The sequence below is a fragment of the Acomys minous genome, assembly GCF_964271855.1.
Source record: "Acomys minous genome assembly, chromosome: 16".
NCBI classification, from domain to species: Eukaryota; Metazoa; Chordata; class Mammalia; order Rodentia; family Muridae; genus Acomys; species Acomys minous.
Window position 1 is genome coordinate 24,410,919 of NC_140498.1, and position 15,721 is coordinate 24,426,639.

A 15,721-nucleotide genomic window follows, 5' to 3' on the forward strand; every position below is an offset into this window, starting at 1 on the left:
AAAGTTGCCTGGACTCATGCTGAATCTGTAAGAAATAACTTTTTAAAAATGGTGCCAGTTACTATGGACAATGAATTGAGTAAGAGAGGATGCTTGCCTTCAGAGCACTCGCAGACTCTGTATGGAGGCAGGACAGAGGAGAAATGGGGGGGGGGGGCGGGCGGGCAGAGAGGCACCAAAATGTCTGCTTCTGTTTCCCTTCAAGTTGATGTAAGTGGGCCTCCCATTTGGAGGTAGGCAGGGGATGAGGAGGCGTGGGACACTATAGAGATGACCCAGTTGCTTTGTTTTGCTAGTCACGCTGACTACCATTGCAGCTCAGGATTTAAAGCCACCCTTGGACTCAGGATTCTTCCTGAGCTTATCACCATGGTCAGAAGAGCCCACCCTCTCAGCAGAGGGCAAGAGGGAGCCACTCTCCATAATGCCCGAAGTCCCATCTGCATAGGTGTCAATCTGAGAGGCCACCACATCAGGCTCCCACTGTAAACCATAGGACTAACCATAGGAGGTGGTTGGGTCTTTGGCTCACAGCAGGGAGCTCGGACACTGTAAAGTCTTCCCACTTGTTTGGCAGCAGAGGTTGGACAGAGGAAATTCTCTAAAACGATTTCCTTTTAGGGAGAAATCCCCCAAGCCAGTGGCAGGCTGGCAGGCCTGCTGCCCTCGGAGTGTCATCCTGAAAGAATGCAGCTCTATGAGCCTGAGGGGCTTGTGTTCCCACTAACAGCTGTGCACGCCACTGCCTTGCAACTGACTGAAATCTCAGTTTATCCAGTGTTGAACGTTAAACAGGAGCCTAGTGAGAGAGGACTTGCCAGTCTGCTAAGCTGCCCTACTTCTCAGGAAAGAGTCTAATTCTATGATGGGGTCTGGAAGTAGAATGAGGGATTACTAGGAGGTGAAAAAGAGGGATGGAGACAATATTACAAGGCAGGATCAAGGGACACTGTTCCTCGTCAGTGTGTGTAGGTGATATGTGAGAAAGAAAGCTAAATTAAAAAAGAAAGCTTTGGGCCAGTGAGATGGCTCGGTAGGTGAAGGCATTTGCCACCAAGCCTACCCAGGCTGTTTGAGCACCAGGCCCCACATGATAGAAGGAAGGGATCACTCGATGCAAGTTGTCCTCTGAGCCAAAACCTATGTAACAAATTAGGAACACTGAGGCTAGGTCTTCCCTGCTGGACCTTTTTCTCTGCTGTGTCTGGGTCAGGGGAAAAAAGAGGAAACTGTTGAGGCAGATTTGAACCAGAGGCCTGAGCAGCATGTTGTCTGCTTTTGTTTCTGAGCAAACTGGGGTGAACTTTGCTGATATTCCTCTTGGTAAAATTATTATGTGCCTTGTTTTCTTCCCAAGCACTCAGGGTAGTGGTTCGTGTCTGCTTTCTGTCTGAATTTACCTGCACTTTCAGGGCTCAGCTGTTTGCATGTTACAGAGGAAATGGCAGGAAAGCCTGTCCTCATTGATGTCTGAGGGAAAGTTAGCAAATTTACATGTGTGTGTACCCCCACACGCACAGAATGTGGCAGGGTCTGCATTCCCTGACTCATAAGGGATAAATCAGAATTCCAGATGATGCAAAGGGCCATAGGAAAGAATATTGAGAATCTATGCATGTGATCGGGTATTTCATGTAATCGGAGTTCTCCATGAAAGAGGTAGAGGAGCCAAAAAGACACCTGGGCTCCTTTAAGCACCACCCTTTACACGTTAGAACAGACCACAAGCTGGCTGAATTTGCATTAAATACTAGATGGCTTTTTTTTTTTCATATAAAAAGTCAATGAGGGCTGGAATCATCCATCATTCACTGGGTGAAGTGCTTTCTGTGCAAGCATGAAGACCTGTGTTCAGATCCCCAGCACCCACGTAGAAACCAGAGGTGGTGACACACCTGTCACCCCAGCAGCAGAGAAGGGGACAGGCATATCTCAGGGGTTTGCTGGCAGCCAGCCTAGCCAATGCAGCAAGCTCCAAGTTGAGTAATAGACCCTGTCTCAAAAAATAGACAAAGATCAGATAACGGGGCCCAAAGTTGACCTCTGACCTCCACATGCAAAGCAATACTTGCACACAGAAAATGATATACTTTAAAAAGAAAAAGGCAAAAACAATCACATTAAAAGGAAATGCCAACAAGCAGAAAAAGTTCAGCAATGCCAGAAATCTGTGTGAAGTGTGAATGCCAAGGTCAAGGTAGTTTTCTCCTCTCTCCATTTGGTAAAGGTATTTTTCTTTAGAGCACTTGAATGGTGAGAGTACTGCCAATGGGCATCACTTGGGAACTTATTTGGCCAACCAGCTTGAGGCTCATTCACTATTATACGGCAAAACACTTTTTTGTTTGTTTTGCTTTTTGAGACAGAGTTTTTCCGTGTAGCCTTGGCTGTTCTGGAACTTGATCTGTACACCTGGCTGACCTCCAGCTCACAGAGATTCCCCCGGCCTCTGCCTCCCGAGTGCTGGGATTAAAGACATTCTCCACTACCATCCAGCTAGCAAAACCTTTTAAAATATTTACATTCGCTGACGCCCACTAAGACTAGAGAGTTACCCAACAACCTGACAGGACACAATGCTCACAAAATGTTGTGTCCACCGGCAGTTGCTTTAGTATTGTCCCCAACATTGAAGATCTGCGAACAATTTAAAGTAACCAGCGAGGGTAGAGAACTAAATACATTTATCAGAGGCTGTTTTTAGATAGCGATCTGAATACCATGGCACTGAATGTATTATGGAAATGAGTTTCTAAATTAGAGATATGTTACGGGAAAATGTAATATAGATGATCTTCTATATATGTACACGTATACATATTCATAACTGCAAACAGTCTTCATATATCTGTGTTTTAAGAAAGCTCATCTATCTCTGGGTAATGGGGTGAGTGGAATATTGTCTTTCTTACATGTTATTTAAATTTTTTCCTTAAATTTTACCCAGTGAATGTATATTACTTTTGTGGTTGACAGAAAGAAGTGGAAAGGTGAACATTTCCTTAGAGAGAGGGGACAAAGCCCCTTTCATTGGCTTTAGTGGATGGGGCGCTGAAAGTCAAACCACAGGTTTTATACAAATCATTTGCCAATGTTTTTACCTACTCACCCTCAAACCAGGGTCCTCAGATGCTGCCTGATTCAGAATTCAGACAGACAGCAGACTAATTAGAATGTCAGAAGTCCCTCAACTTGCTGATGACGAGAACCTGCATGAGTTCTTTACTGCTCATCTTCAGGGCACCATGTTTTTCGCATGTGAAGAGCTGATCAGAAACAGAGTAAACACAAGATAGAACAGAATCAGGGACCAAGCTTATGATACCTTCAAGTGCTTTTTCTAGCTACTGGTGGCAGCTTGGGTGGCCTCCCGTGTCATGACCTGTGTCTGCCTATGGAATCCAGTTGATTCTACATGAATCAGGGAGGATGCCCTCCTCTTTGTGTTTCAAACACTTATCTGCCAACTCTTCTCCAACTCATTTTCTCCCTCAGCTGTTTCACCTTGTAGTTGCCATGACAACTACACTCCCAGTCCATGTTCATCACAGGCTCTACTTCCTGATTTTATTTCCTTCCCTGGAATCACTTGGATGCTGCCCTCTGTTGTTGGGGGAGGGGAACGTCTCCAAGGAAGAGAGCTTTGTAGCAGAGGTCAGGTGGTCTCTTCCAGTTCCCTGTGGAATGGGCCCCTGAGAACCCTTCCTCCCACTGGGAGCCGATCCCATGTGTGTCATGTGGGTCTGGGCTGTCTCAGAAGCCAGCTTTCTTTAGCTTTGTTCCCAGATGAAAAGACCCGACTCTGACCTTGGATTTTAATATGTGCTTTGCAGATGGCTTTCCGCACCTTTGCTCTTAGATGTTTTCACTCCCGGCGCAGACAGTTGGGAGACACGGTCCGTGTGTTTGATGTGCCTGTCTGCCTGTCTGATTACTCGATATGCAGTAGCCAGGACCAGATGAGAAGTTTGTTTGAGTTACTAATAGAGACCATTCGCCACTGTCAAAGAAGGGCTTCTAGCTAGCAAAAATAGTTCTCTGAAGTCAGTGGCAAATTTTAAAACAGTAGCATACGCTCCTTCTAGCACATTCCATGGTACAAAAAACTATTTTAAAAGTGAAAAGCTCACCCATTTCTCCCAGTCCATCTGTACCCACAAGTAACTTGACTCCTTCTAAATGTTTCCTACATGCACACGCACACACTCACGCACACATACCCGTATGCACTGTTCATCTGTGGCGTGCTGCTCGTGTTTGAGCGGACTGTAGTGTCATTTTCTCCAACTTACTGACTTCACTTCATAATTTAACTTGTAAAACTAAGGTGCATTGAGCAGAACTCAAGCTTTAGACCTTCCCTTGGCTACACCTCTAAGCGTCAGTTTCCGTATTTGTGAAACAGAAATAATAATGTATAAGAGTCACCACTCATCTGGAGCCTGGTGTGCCACTCACTCTTAGTCGTGTTACGTTATAAAACTGATAGGTACACAGAAGTCAGAAGTAGTCCTAATTAGTCATCCTGGCCTCTCCAGTGCCTCAACTGCAGGCACGTACATCATGCCTGGATTATTAATGTGGGCTCTGGAGGATAGAACTTGGGCCCTTGTACTTGCACTGAGCCATCTCCTCTGCCCCAACCAGCCTTTGAGACCAGGATGTGATTAGATAACTTTCGAAAGTCAGTCTTCTATTGATGGTGCCTGGGTATTATTTGCCACAAGTGACAGTTACAGGCCTTCATGCCCTCAGGTTCTTAAACTCAGTGCCTTGCTGAGCAGGGTACCAGTCCTAGTGAACAAGTTCTAGATGTGGCTAGCACCAGTGTTTGGGACTCTCTAATGCAAATGGGGCAGATGGGATCTCAGGTGTGGATGCAGTGTTAATATCCCCTTCCCATCCCAGCAAATCGCCATCGCTCGGGAGGGTGACCTGCTGACCAAGGAGCGACTCTGCTGTGGCCTGTCCATGTTCGAGGTCATCCTGACCCGAATTCGGAGCTACCTGCAGGACCCCATCTGGAGGGGCCCGCCACCCACCAATGGCGTCATGCACGTGGATGAGTGTGTTGAGTTCCACCGGCTGTGGAGCGCCATGCAGTTTGTCTACTGTATCCCGGTGGGGACCAACGAGTTCACGGCTGAGTGAGTTCACCCTCTCCCTTCCCTCACCACTCACTGGGATGCCTGGGGCTAGCCAGAAAAAGAGGCCAGGAGCCGAAGTGGCATCGCCAGTGATACCAAGCATTATTGGTCACTGAGCTGGGAATGGCAATAGTGGACTGTTCTTGGCATCTAGAGGTTAAAGGGGCCAAACAGAATATAGAAGCACCTGTGTCAAAGTGTCGGATGGGGCCAGTTGGAGACAAGGGTGAGATGTAGACACCAGAGGATGGAGCTTGGGTGAGTTGTCAAGCCTGAATTCTCAGGCCCGAACTGATGCTGTGACTGCATCTGAGATGGGGGTCTACGAAGGGGAGCAGGCAGGCCAGGAAAATCAGTCCATGGCTGTCAGCAGAAATGAGGCTGAAGGGCGAAAGGCAAGAAGGGGTTCAGTGAATGCCAGCCTCAGCATCCACCTCACCAGTGCCTTTTGCATCACCCAGTCCTGCCACCAGAGAAAGAGGAACAGAGCCCCGCCCCCCTTCCTCCTGCACCCGGCAAGCTGCATGCTGCTGCTGGTGTGGCAGAGGCAACTTTGGGGACTAGAAGCAGGGAAGGAAGGGGAGGAGAGGGGCTGATCAGGGTTCCCTGGGGAAGTAGTGCTGAGATGGGAAGAGAAAGACCAGCAAGCTGTGGGGCTGTGTCCTTCCAACCCTGTAACGGGAAAACGCCTGGTCTACTGCTTTAGAACAAAGTAAATGACATAAGGACGACCCTACAGACGTCCACTTGTCTCTCAGGAATTGAGGCCTACATAGGGCTTTATGAGAGCCCCGTAGACTTCTCTTGGCCTATCTCCAACCCACCATGCCTGCTCTTAACCCTGTGCAGCCAGCACAGCCTCCTGACTGGTGATTGGCTGCGTGAGTCCCAAAGGCTGATTAGAGTTGGAGAGATGCCTCAGTACAAGCTGTAAGGACCGGAAGGCATGTTTAAAAGCCAGGGCAAGAGCTGGGGAGACAGCTCAGTGGTTAAGAGCGCCGTACTGCTATTGCAGAGAACGAGAATTCAGATCCTAGTATCTATTTTAGATGATTCACAGCTCCCACAAGTCCAGTTCTAGGAGGACCTGTTGACATTGGCCTCTGCCTCCTGTGGGCACCTGCACATCCATACGCATGTGTGCACATCCATACACAGACACGTGATTAAAAATACGCATTTCAAAGAAGCCAAGTGAGATAGTATGCGCCCCTGTAATCCTGACACTCCACACACTGAGACAGGAGGATTGTCTGGAAGCTCATGGACCAGCTAATCTTACTACGTTGGCAAACCCGATTTAGGGAGAGACTGTGTGCGAAAGTGGAGACCAATTGACGATGATACCGGACGTCAATCTCTGGCCTCCACACATGTGTATACACACACACACACACACACACACACACACACACACACACACAGGGGTGGGGGTGGGGGAGTCTGGTTGCACTCTTTTTAAAATCATCTTTTTCTCCAAGCTGACTGTTGTTTCCTTGGGGCTCAACACCCCTCTATGGTTAGAAGGACTCATAATGTAACCAACACCCCTAGAAACAACGCAAAACCCACCCTCATACGTCTTTCTACCTCCTTTACAAAGGAAAGGGTCATAACCAACCTGTGCAGGCCTCCTCAGCCGCTGTACTTGTTTCATAAGGAGGACGTTTCTCCTCTGCTTCTCACCCTTTGCTTCCCCCCAACCCCAGGCAGTGCTTTGGCGACGGCTTGAACTGGGCTGGCTGCTCCATCATCGTCTTGCTGGGCCAGCAGCGGCGCTTTGACCTGTTTGATTTCTGCTACCATCTGCTGAAGGTGCAGAGACAGGACGGGAAGGATGAAATCATCAAGAACGTGGTAAGCCGATATGGCTGGCCTGGGAGGCCCAGCCTGGCAGCCGGCCACATCTTCAGGAAGGCAGAGGTTTTACATGCTTAATGCAGGCTGATGTCTGCACACAGACACGCAGAATCGGGGAGCTGCTTGGGAAAGGCCTGCCGTATGTAACACGCTGTGATAGATTGGGTAATAACCGTGAGATGCAAGCCTGGATTCCTGGCCTCAAATGTCCCCTCCCTGTCCCAAGCAGACCCTATTGGTGCTGGCCACCACGGCCCCAGCCCTCTGGACACTACAGCTGTGGCAGGCACTGGGAGGGGGGTGGGTGTTGTGAGAAAAAGAACCCTTAAACTAAACAGCAATGGGAGGGGCAAGGTCAGAAGTCTTCCTGGGAGCTGGGGCATGGGGAGGATGGCCAGCAAGCAGTACTTGGGGCAAGTGGCCTGCAGGGACTCTAGACACAGGGAGCAGCTGCTACCACACAGCATGGAGGCATAGGCGAGTGTCTAGCACAGGGGTTCTCAACCTGTGGGTCATGACCCCTGCAGGGGTTCAAATGACCTTTTCACAGGGGTGGCATATGGGGTGTCCTGCACATCAGATATTCACATTACAATTCATAACAGGAGCAAGATTACAGTTATGAAGTAGCAACGAAGTAATTTTATGGTTGGGGGTCACCACAACATGAGGAGCGGTGTTAACGGGTCACAAGAAGGGTTTTGAGGGTTGTGGTTATTGTAAGTAACCATTTCCTGGTATGCATTTCAGTGTTACTTTAAATACCCTCAGAGTGTCAGGTACCCATCATCACCATCATTACCATAGTGCCCCAGTCAGTTACACTGTTTCCTGCTAACACTCTGTGTCCACTTAAATAATTCCTGCCAACCACCATTTTTCTCTCTGTCTCTACGAATCTATGGACTCTCTGTACCTTATATATAAGCAGAGTAACACAGTATCTGTCATTTTGTGGCTGGCCTATTTCATAAGGCTTATCCGTGCTACAGTGTGTCAGAACCCAATCTTTTATAGTTAACTAGCATTTCATCTTCTGAAAAGCACAACCCACCAGTGGACCCTTGCCTTGCATTTACCTTTAATGACTAGAAATAGCTGTGAACTTAGGTGTCTAAGGCACCCAACTGAGTCTCTCCTTCCAGTTTTTTTGGAATATACACTCAAAGTCTAAGTGCTGGGCCATCTAGTAATTCTCTTCAATTTCTTGAGGTACAATCATACTGTTTTCCCTGATGGATGCACCACTGTGCCATCTCACCAGTAGCACCCAAGAATATAATGTTCTGGGTATTATTGGGCCTTTGCACATCTTCTGTAGAGAAATGCCTTTAAGTCTTTTCTCCAAATTTTAATTCCTGCTTTTCACATCTTTATTTCCTTTGTGTGCATGCATGTATGTTTGGAGAAGTATGCCTGCCAAAACACATGTGTGGAGGTCTGAGGCCAACTTACCAGAGTCAGTTCCAGAGTCAAGCACTGTTACCCACTGAGCCATCCTACCCGCCCTGTATTATATAGCACTTTGTGTATTCAGAATAACAATTTCCTACCTGTTTTACAAGTGCTCTCTTTCATTCCATTGATGGTGTCTTTTAATGCACAGAGGTCTTCATTTCACTCTGCATTGGCTGCTGATGACTTTGGTGCCATAGCCCAAAACAAAACAAAACAAACAAAAAAATCACTGTCAAATCCAACATCATAAAGATTTACTCCTGCACTTTCTTCCACGCACTTCATAATTTGACTCATGTTGAAGTCTTTTATCTGTGTCCAACTTATTCTTGGATACAGTATATAAAATTAAGTCTAAAGCTGGGCGTGGTGGCGCTCGCCTTTAATCCAGCACCCAGGAGGCAGAGGTAGGCAGATCGCTGTGAGTTCAAGCCCAGCCTGGTCTACAGAGTCCAGGACAGCCAAGGCTACAAGAGAAATCCTGTCTCGAAAAACAAAACAAAAAGATTAAGTCTGGCACTCATCTGCATGCAGGTATATCCAGTCTTCCCAGCATGTGTTGGAAAGGTTGCCCTGACACACGCATGCTTCACAGGGTCTTGTCATCCTGTTCAGAGCCGTTTGACTCGACACAGAGTTCCTTTCTAACCTATTTCATTGGTCTTCATAACAGTACTGCACTGTTTTGATTACGGTAGCCTTATTGTAAGCCTTGAAACTTGCAAAGGTTGTAAGTAACCTTTAGCCTTTTATTTGGGAACCATAGAGACCTCTAAAGAATAGAGAAATAGGACCACTGAAATGCCAAGGACCTGGACACCAGCCCCCTCTCCACCTCTCCCTTTGTTCCCATCCGAACCTAAGCACCCTCATCCTTTTACAGCCCCTGAAGAAGATGGCTGACCGCATCAGGAAGTACCAGATCTTGAACAATGAGGTTTTCGCCATCCTGAACAAGTACATGAAGTCCGTGGAGACGGACAGCTCTACTGTGGAGCACGTGCGCTGCTTCCAGCCCCCGATCCACCAGTCACTGGCCACCACCTGCTAGGCAGAAAGTCCTGCAGACCTTCAACCTGGAGGAGGAGGAGGAGGAGGAGGAGGAGGAGCAGGACTGAGAACACAGTGGTCAGCCTACAGCAGGTCCAGCTGACACTGTACGGGACTGGCCTGGACAGAAAAGAAACCTTCCCCCAACACATCAGCACACTCTCATGGGCTGGGCTCCTGCATGTTCTCCCATGATACCTCCATGGTGGGTTTCCCATAGTGTAAGTGAGAAACAACAAAAACACAGGGCAGTGTGTGCTCTTCTTCTTCTTCTTCTTCTTCTTCTTCCCCACCCTAACTGTATCTAAGAGCTACTGTTTCCATCCTGCAGCTGCCTACCCCATCTGTGATTGCTTCCCAAGACCACCTCCCAACATCATCACTTCTTACCCTGTATCCGTATTTGGTCAAGCACTCTAATCTTAGAGACTAAGAAGAGGATGTAGCCATAGCAGGGATATAAGCCTGACCCAGTTGGGTGCCTCAGCTCCCTGGCTCGTCTTCGGTGGCTTTCCCCTCCAGGTCCCTGGTCACAATGGCTTCATGCTCTAGATGGTATGGATTCCACCACCAAGGTTTGACCCCCCCGGTGAACCAGGAAGAAGTTTTAATCTGTCAAGACAATAGATGATGTTGACCGGGACCTTTCACAATCTCTCCAAGGCCCACCCTAGTTCTTCCTTGCAGAACAGTCCTAGAGAGAAGAAAATCATGCTTTTTAAAAACCAATCACACTGAGTGGAACTAGGTGAAGAAAATGGCCAGGCCTATCTTGCAGAAGCAAATATCTGGCAGCACAGGCCAAAACTCCAGATCCCAAAAGAGAGATGTTAGACCTTATCTGCAGGGTGGGAAGACGAGGCGCCCCTGGTCCACACTGGTCCACATGGGATGGACAGGTCAGTCATGGCACTACACACAGCATTAGCCAGTGACCAAACTGGCGACTGCTTAACACAGAATCTCATCCAGGAAAATTGCCCCCTCCAAAAAGGAAATCTTAAAGGGTTACTTCAACAGATGCCTAAAATATCTTGGAGACAGGAAAAGTCCTTGTCAACAAGCTTTCAATCCTGAGACCCACCCTCTAACTCCCCCCTCGCTCCGCCCCCTCAACCCACCCACCCTCCCCACCCCCGGCCAAAAAAAAAAAGTCTTTGAGCAAACTGGAATTTTAATCCCGTCAGCTGCTGAAAGATTCTTGGACTGTCTTATTCTTTTGCTCTCATCTTCCTAGTCTCTTTCTTTTACTGGAGCTCAGTGCTGGGGCAGAGTTCCTCTCACAGGGGTATTAACTTCTGTTTCCCAGACTAAGTAAACCGCCCCCCCTCCCTGCAGAATCTCCACACATTGCAGATCTTGAAGGAGATGAGTGACTCCATCCAGGGCTAGTCTTCTGACCTGCAGAGGGAAGCCATACCCCTGAGCCCCCAAAAACATAGGAAGTGGATGAGAGCTACTCCTCTACCAGCCTAGGGAGGCAGAGAGAAGGCAGAGGACTAACCATGCCCTCCCTCAGGAAGGTGACTGGCACCCGTTACCATTTTTAACCACACAGAGCACAGAGGAGATGTACACAACCAGCGCATTTGAGAGACACAGCGACGTCCTCCAGTGAGGTCACATAAATTAGAACCTTTGAGGATTGTACACTTGAGTGTTCATTTCTGGACATGAAGTCTGAATCTCTGGGAACAGAGCCAGAAGATCTGCACCTCCCCGGTTGCTTTACTATGTAGCACAGATTCAGAGGCCCGGCTGTTAGAGGGGGCACCTCCACTAGCTCTGGGTGCTGAGGTCTCTCAGAGTGAGACTAGGAGTCCTTCGTAGTGTAGGGGCGTGGTTTGAAAATGGAAGCTGGCTGGTTAATTCCTAGTCGGATCGTTTTTGTTTTTGTTTTTTTTTTGTTTTTGTTTTCTCTCTTTTGATGACCATAGATGTATCCCAGAGGCAAATTGGCCCCTTCCAAATCTTTTGCCCTGGCTGGAAAGAGTTAATCTCTCAGATTTTACACTCTGGAATCACTGCTCTCTAGAGATCTTCACTTCATAAGACTGCCTTTCTGGCACCCCATCTCTCCCACCCTGCACTCCTGACCCCCAACAGTTGACCCTCTGGGAAGAGTCATAGTCGCCTCAAGAGATTTGATCCCAATAAATTAAGGTCCTCACTTTGAGGACAGAGATTTCGTTTCCTCAGCACTTGTCTGTGGACACTGGACAACTTTAATATTCTTTCCTCTCTAGTGGTCCTTGTCCCTGCCCCCTTTTTGATTTTTTTAAAATGTATTTAAAAATGAAGAAAAAAGCTTAGATTTTAAAATGTTTTAAAAAAGAATTCTGTTTCAGAAACTGTCAAATGTGTACCATATTTGTATTAAGAGTTGTTGGGGATTTTTGTACAATGAATTTACATTTATTTATGGTGAACTTATATTTACGCTTGTGATCAAATAATGATGTTGAATTCTTAAATCATATTTGCTATGCAGCTGAAGATGATATTTTGATTTGTATTTTGGGGGTACCTGTGTTGAGTTGATAAAACATTTTCATCTCCATTAAAACCGCTTCCAAACTAGTCAAACCAGCATCTTTGTCCTAGTTTCTTGGCCACATTCCAATCTTCATTGATCTATGGAAGCCACATTGAAACTAATGTCTAGACAAAGAAAATGAAAGAAAATTACAATATAGCACATATATCTACCCTAAATAAATAAGTTATTTTCTTTGTTAACTCAAGGAATTATAAGCTTTAAAAAAAAAACCGGTATCTGGGCAGTGATGACGCTTGCCTTTAGTCCCAGTACTTGGGAGGCAGAGACAGGCAGAGCTAGGTGAGTTCAAGGCCAGCCTGGTCTACAGAGCAAGTTCTAGAACAGCCAAAGCTTCACAGAGAAACCCTATCTTAAAAAAATCAAAGATAGATTAAATAAATAGATATCTTGATGATAGATAGATAGATAGATAGACAGACAGATAGATAGATCGCTCTGATCTGGGGTCTGGAACATTACTCAGTGGTTAAAATATTTCCTGAGCCAAGCATGAAGACTGGAGTTCAGATCCACAGAAACTCACAGAAATGCCAGCTGGGAACAGCCCATCATCCATGATTCCAGCCTCAAGAGGTTGAACAGAGGATCCCCAGAGGAAGGCAAACTAGTCCGTCTACCATGCCGCTGAGCTCTGGGTTTGATCGAGAGACACTCTCTCTCAATAAAGAAGGCTGAAGAGCTATCAGGTGTGATTCCTCTATCAACTTCCAGCCCGTGTATGCACACACTTTCACACATGATCACAAACAGTGCATGCATATACACATGCACACCACACACAGAAGTGCCCAAAGAAAACAAATAAGTGCTTGGCGCTGGGCAAGAGAGGACGTTGACTCCTGCTCTTGGGAATGATTCGTCTCTTTGCATGCGACAGTTTTGAGAGGAAAGGATGGAGACTAATGTTTGGTGAAGCTTATTGTATATAGGTGCTCTGCTAAAGCTAACCACTTCTTCAAGCATCTGCCATCACTGTGGGCCACATACTTTATGCACATTTTTTTTCACAGAAGTATGGGAAACTGTATTTCTTTTCACACAGATACCAAGTAGCGAAGCTGGAATTTTGAGAGAGATCCAAAGCCTGGGATAATCCTCAGACCAGATTCCCCCCAGATTAGATTTGGAAGTTTGTTCAGTGAGCATTCAGGACTCTAGGGAAGTAAGAGTGACCAGAGTGGTATCAGGAGGCAGCCCAGCAAACAACTGCCAAGTCCCCAGTGCAAGCAGGACTAATTTCTGGAAAGTCTTTGCTTTCATCAGGAATGCACTGATTATATAGCAATTAGAAAGATGTGTTTAAACAAGCATCAGGGACTTGGGGACTCACATTTCACAGAGCCCCAGATTCCAGATTCTGTAATAACCATCTATGTCAGCTGCATACAAGAGCCATCAGTGATTGCCTTGCTGCTGTGACCTGGGCCAATCTTCAAGCTCGGAGGACCCTGGTTTCCAATTTAGTCCCTTCCAGCTCTCATCTTTCTTCTTCTCCTTCTCCTTCTCCTTTTTTAAATATGTGTATAGTGTTCTGCCTGCACGTGTGCCTGCAGGCCAGAAGAGGGCAGTAGATCTCATTACAGATGGTCTGAACCACAATGTGGTTGCTGGGAATTGATCTCAGGTTCTCTGGAAGAGCAGCCAGCCCTCTTAACTGCTGAGTCTTCTCTCCAACCCCCAGTTCTCGTTCTTGATGACTTCCCATCCCTAATTCTAGATGGCTTCCCAACTGTGTCCTTTGAGGGGCCTGGCTAAGAAACACAAAATCCTTCTCACAACTACCTCCAAAAATTGTCATTTTTGTATGGATGATGCCTCATACTGCCACGTATTTGAATTAGCATGTTTCCTGTGTGGTTATTCTCCAAGAGTTGCTTAGGAGAGGGCAGTTTTCTCAGACTTTCAGGTACCAGTGTAAGGATGCAAGGTTACAGACTCTCAGGAAATCAATGCCACCCACAAAAAAAACTAATGAAGCTCCCACAGATGACCCAAAGAAAGGGGTCAATATAAAGAATTTTGAAAATTCTCTCCAAGGAGTTCAGCGAACTACAGGAATATACAAATAAAATCATTAAAACAAATGTTGAGAAATATATGAAAAAATGGGTTGAAAAGAAAGAAAAGAGGGAGGAAAGGAGGGAAAGAATGAATGAGAATGTTCAGTAAACATTAGAGAAGAGGGAGAGGATCCAGCCTTCCCTAATCTGAAAAGAGACAACACGGACACAAGAAATACAGATGCCCAAACTGAGCCCAAAAAAGTAGTTCCCCAAGACCTAGAACACTCTATCGAAAATAAAAGCCAGGAAGGAAGTAGGGAGGTGGCTTACTCAGCAAATGTTTGCCTCACATGCACGAGCATTTTTGTTCAGGTCTCAAGCATCTCTGTGAAAAGCCAAGCATGGTGGCATACATCTGCCATCCCCGGGCTGGGGAGGTGAAGACAAAGGGACCTCTGGAGCCTGAGAACTAACTGGCTGATCTGGCCAGGTTGGAAAGCTCCAGGCTCCATAAGACCTGTTTCAAAAACCATCATGGCCAAGCATGGTGGCACACACTTGGGAGGCAGAGGTAGGTAGCTCTCTGAGTTCAAAGCCAGTCTCATCTACAAAGTGAGTTCCAGAACAGAGAGAAAGATCCTGTCTCAAACCAAGAGGGGAGACAGGCTTGGGGGAGGGAACTAAGGTGAAACATAACTAAGAAAAACACCTGATATTGCTATCTGGCCTTCACATGCACATGAGCAAGCTCTCTCTCTCTCTCTCTCTCGCTCTCTCTCTCTCTCTCTCTCTCTCTCTCTCTCTCTCTCTCTCTCACACACACACACACACACACACATACACACACAACACACACACACACAGAGAGAGAGAGAGACAGAGACAGAAACAGAGACAGAGAGAGAGAGAGAGAGAGAGAGAGAGAGAGAGAGAGAGATATCAAAGCCAAAGGAAAAAAGCTGTGAACAGAAAGAGATAAGAAAAACACTACATTAAAAAGTCAACGGTTTAATCATCAACAGATTTTTGTCATCAGAAACTCCGCAGGCCAGAGACAGAGGGATAATATCTTCAATGTGCCAAAGCAAAAATATAATCCTGCTAGCCATAAATGTCTTATCAATTGAGGCTTAAAAGAGGGAAAAATTAATAACAACTCAGCTAAAGTTATCAAGGGCTATATATTGCAGAATGGTGGGAATTCTGATATCAAAGCCTACAGTGTGGGATTGGGGAATAAACGTATACAGACGTAGGCAATCAATGTTAGGCTGTCCCCAGCTTGGAATAATTCTCACAAAATGATAACCACAAACCAACAATCTCTACCAGAAACAGAAGAAAACTCAAAAGAATTTCAAAGCTACAAAATGCATATAAGCACAAAAGAAAGAGAAATAAAGGACTTACAAAAGAACCAGAAAACAGCTAACAAAAGTTTTAGTATGAAATATACTAATTTGTCTTGAATATGCATGGATTAAATTATCCAATAAAAACACAATAGGTGAGCAGAATCTTGTGTTTTGTTTTTGTTGTTGTTGTTGTTGTTTTGTTTTGAGGCAGCATCTCACTGTGTTTTCCTGGCTAGCCTTGAACTCAAGGAGGTCTTCCTGCCTCTATAGTGCTTGTATTCAGTGTAG

At 46.3% G+C, this 15,721-nt stretch overlaps 1 protein-coding gene across 3 annotated transcripts in view; it reads left to right on the forward strand.

The window, feature by feature from the left end:
* Positions 1-12,101, forward strand: part of CYFIP2 (cytoplasmic FMR1 interacting protein 2) — a 126,528-nt gene extending 114,427 nt beyond the window's left edge. For all 3 annotated transcript variants that reach the window (XM_084763956.1, XM_084763955.1, XM_084763957.1), the window contains 3 exons: positions 4,909-5,147; positions 6,857-7,004; positions 9,349-12,101. In XM_084763956.1, coding sequence (XP_084620082.1) covers positions 4,909-5,147; positions 6,857-7,004; positions 9,349-9,516 — 555 coding nt within the window. In that variant the 3' untranslated portion in view covers positions 9,517-12,101. The remainder of the gene's footprint in view (positions 1-4,908; positions 5,148-6,856; positions 7,005-9,348) is intronic.
* The last annotated feature ends 3,620 nt before the right edge of the window (positions 12,102-15,721 follow it).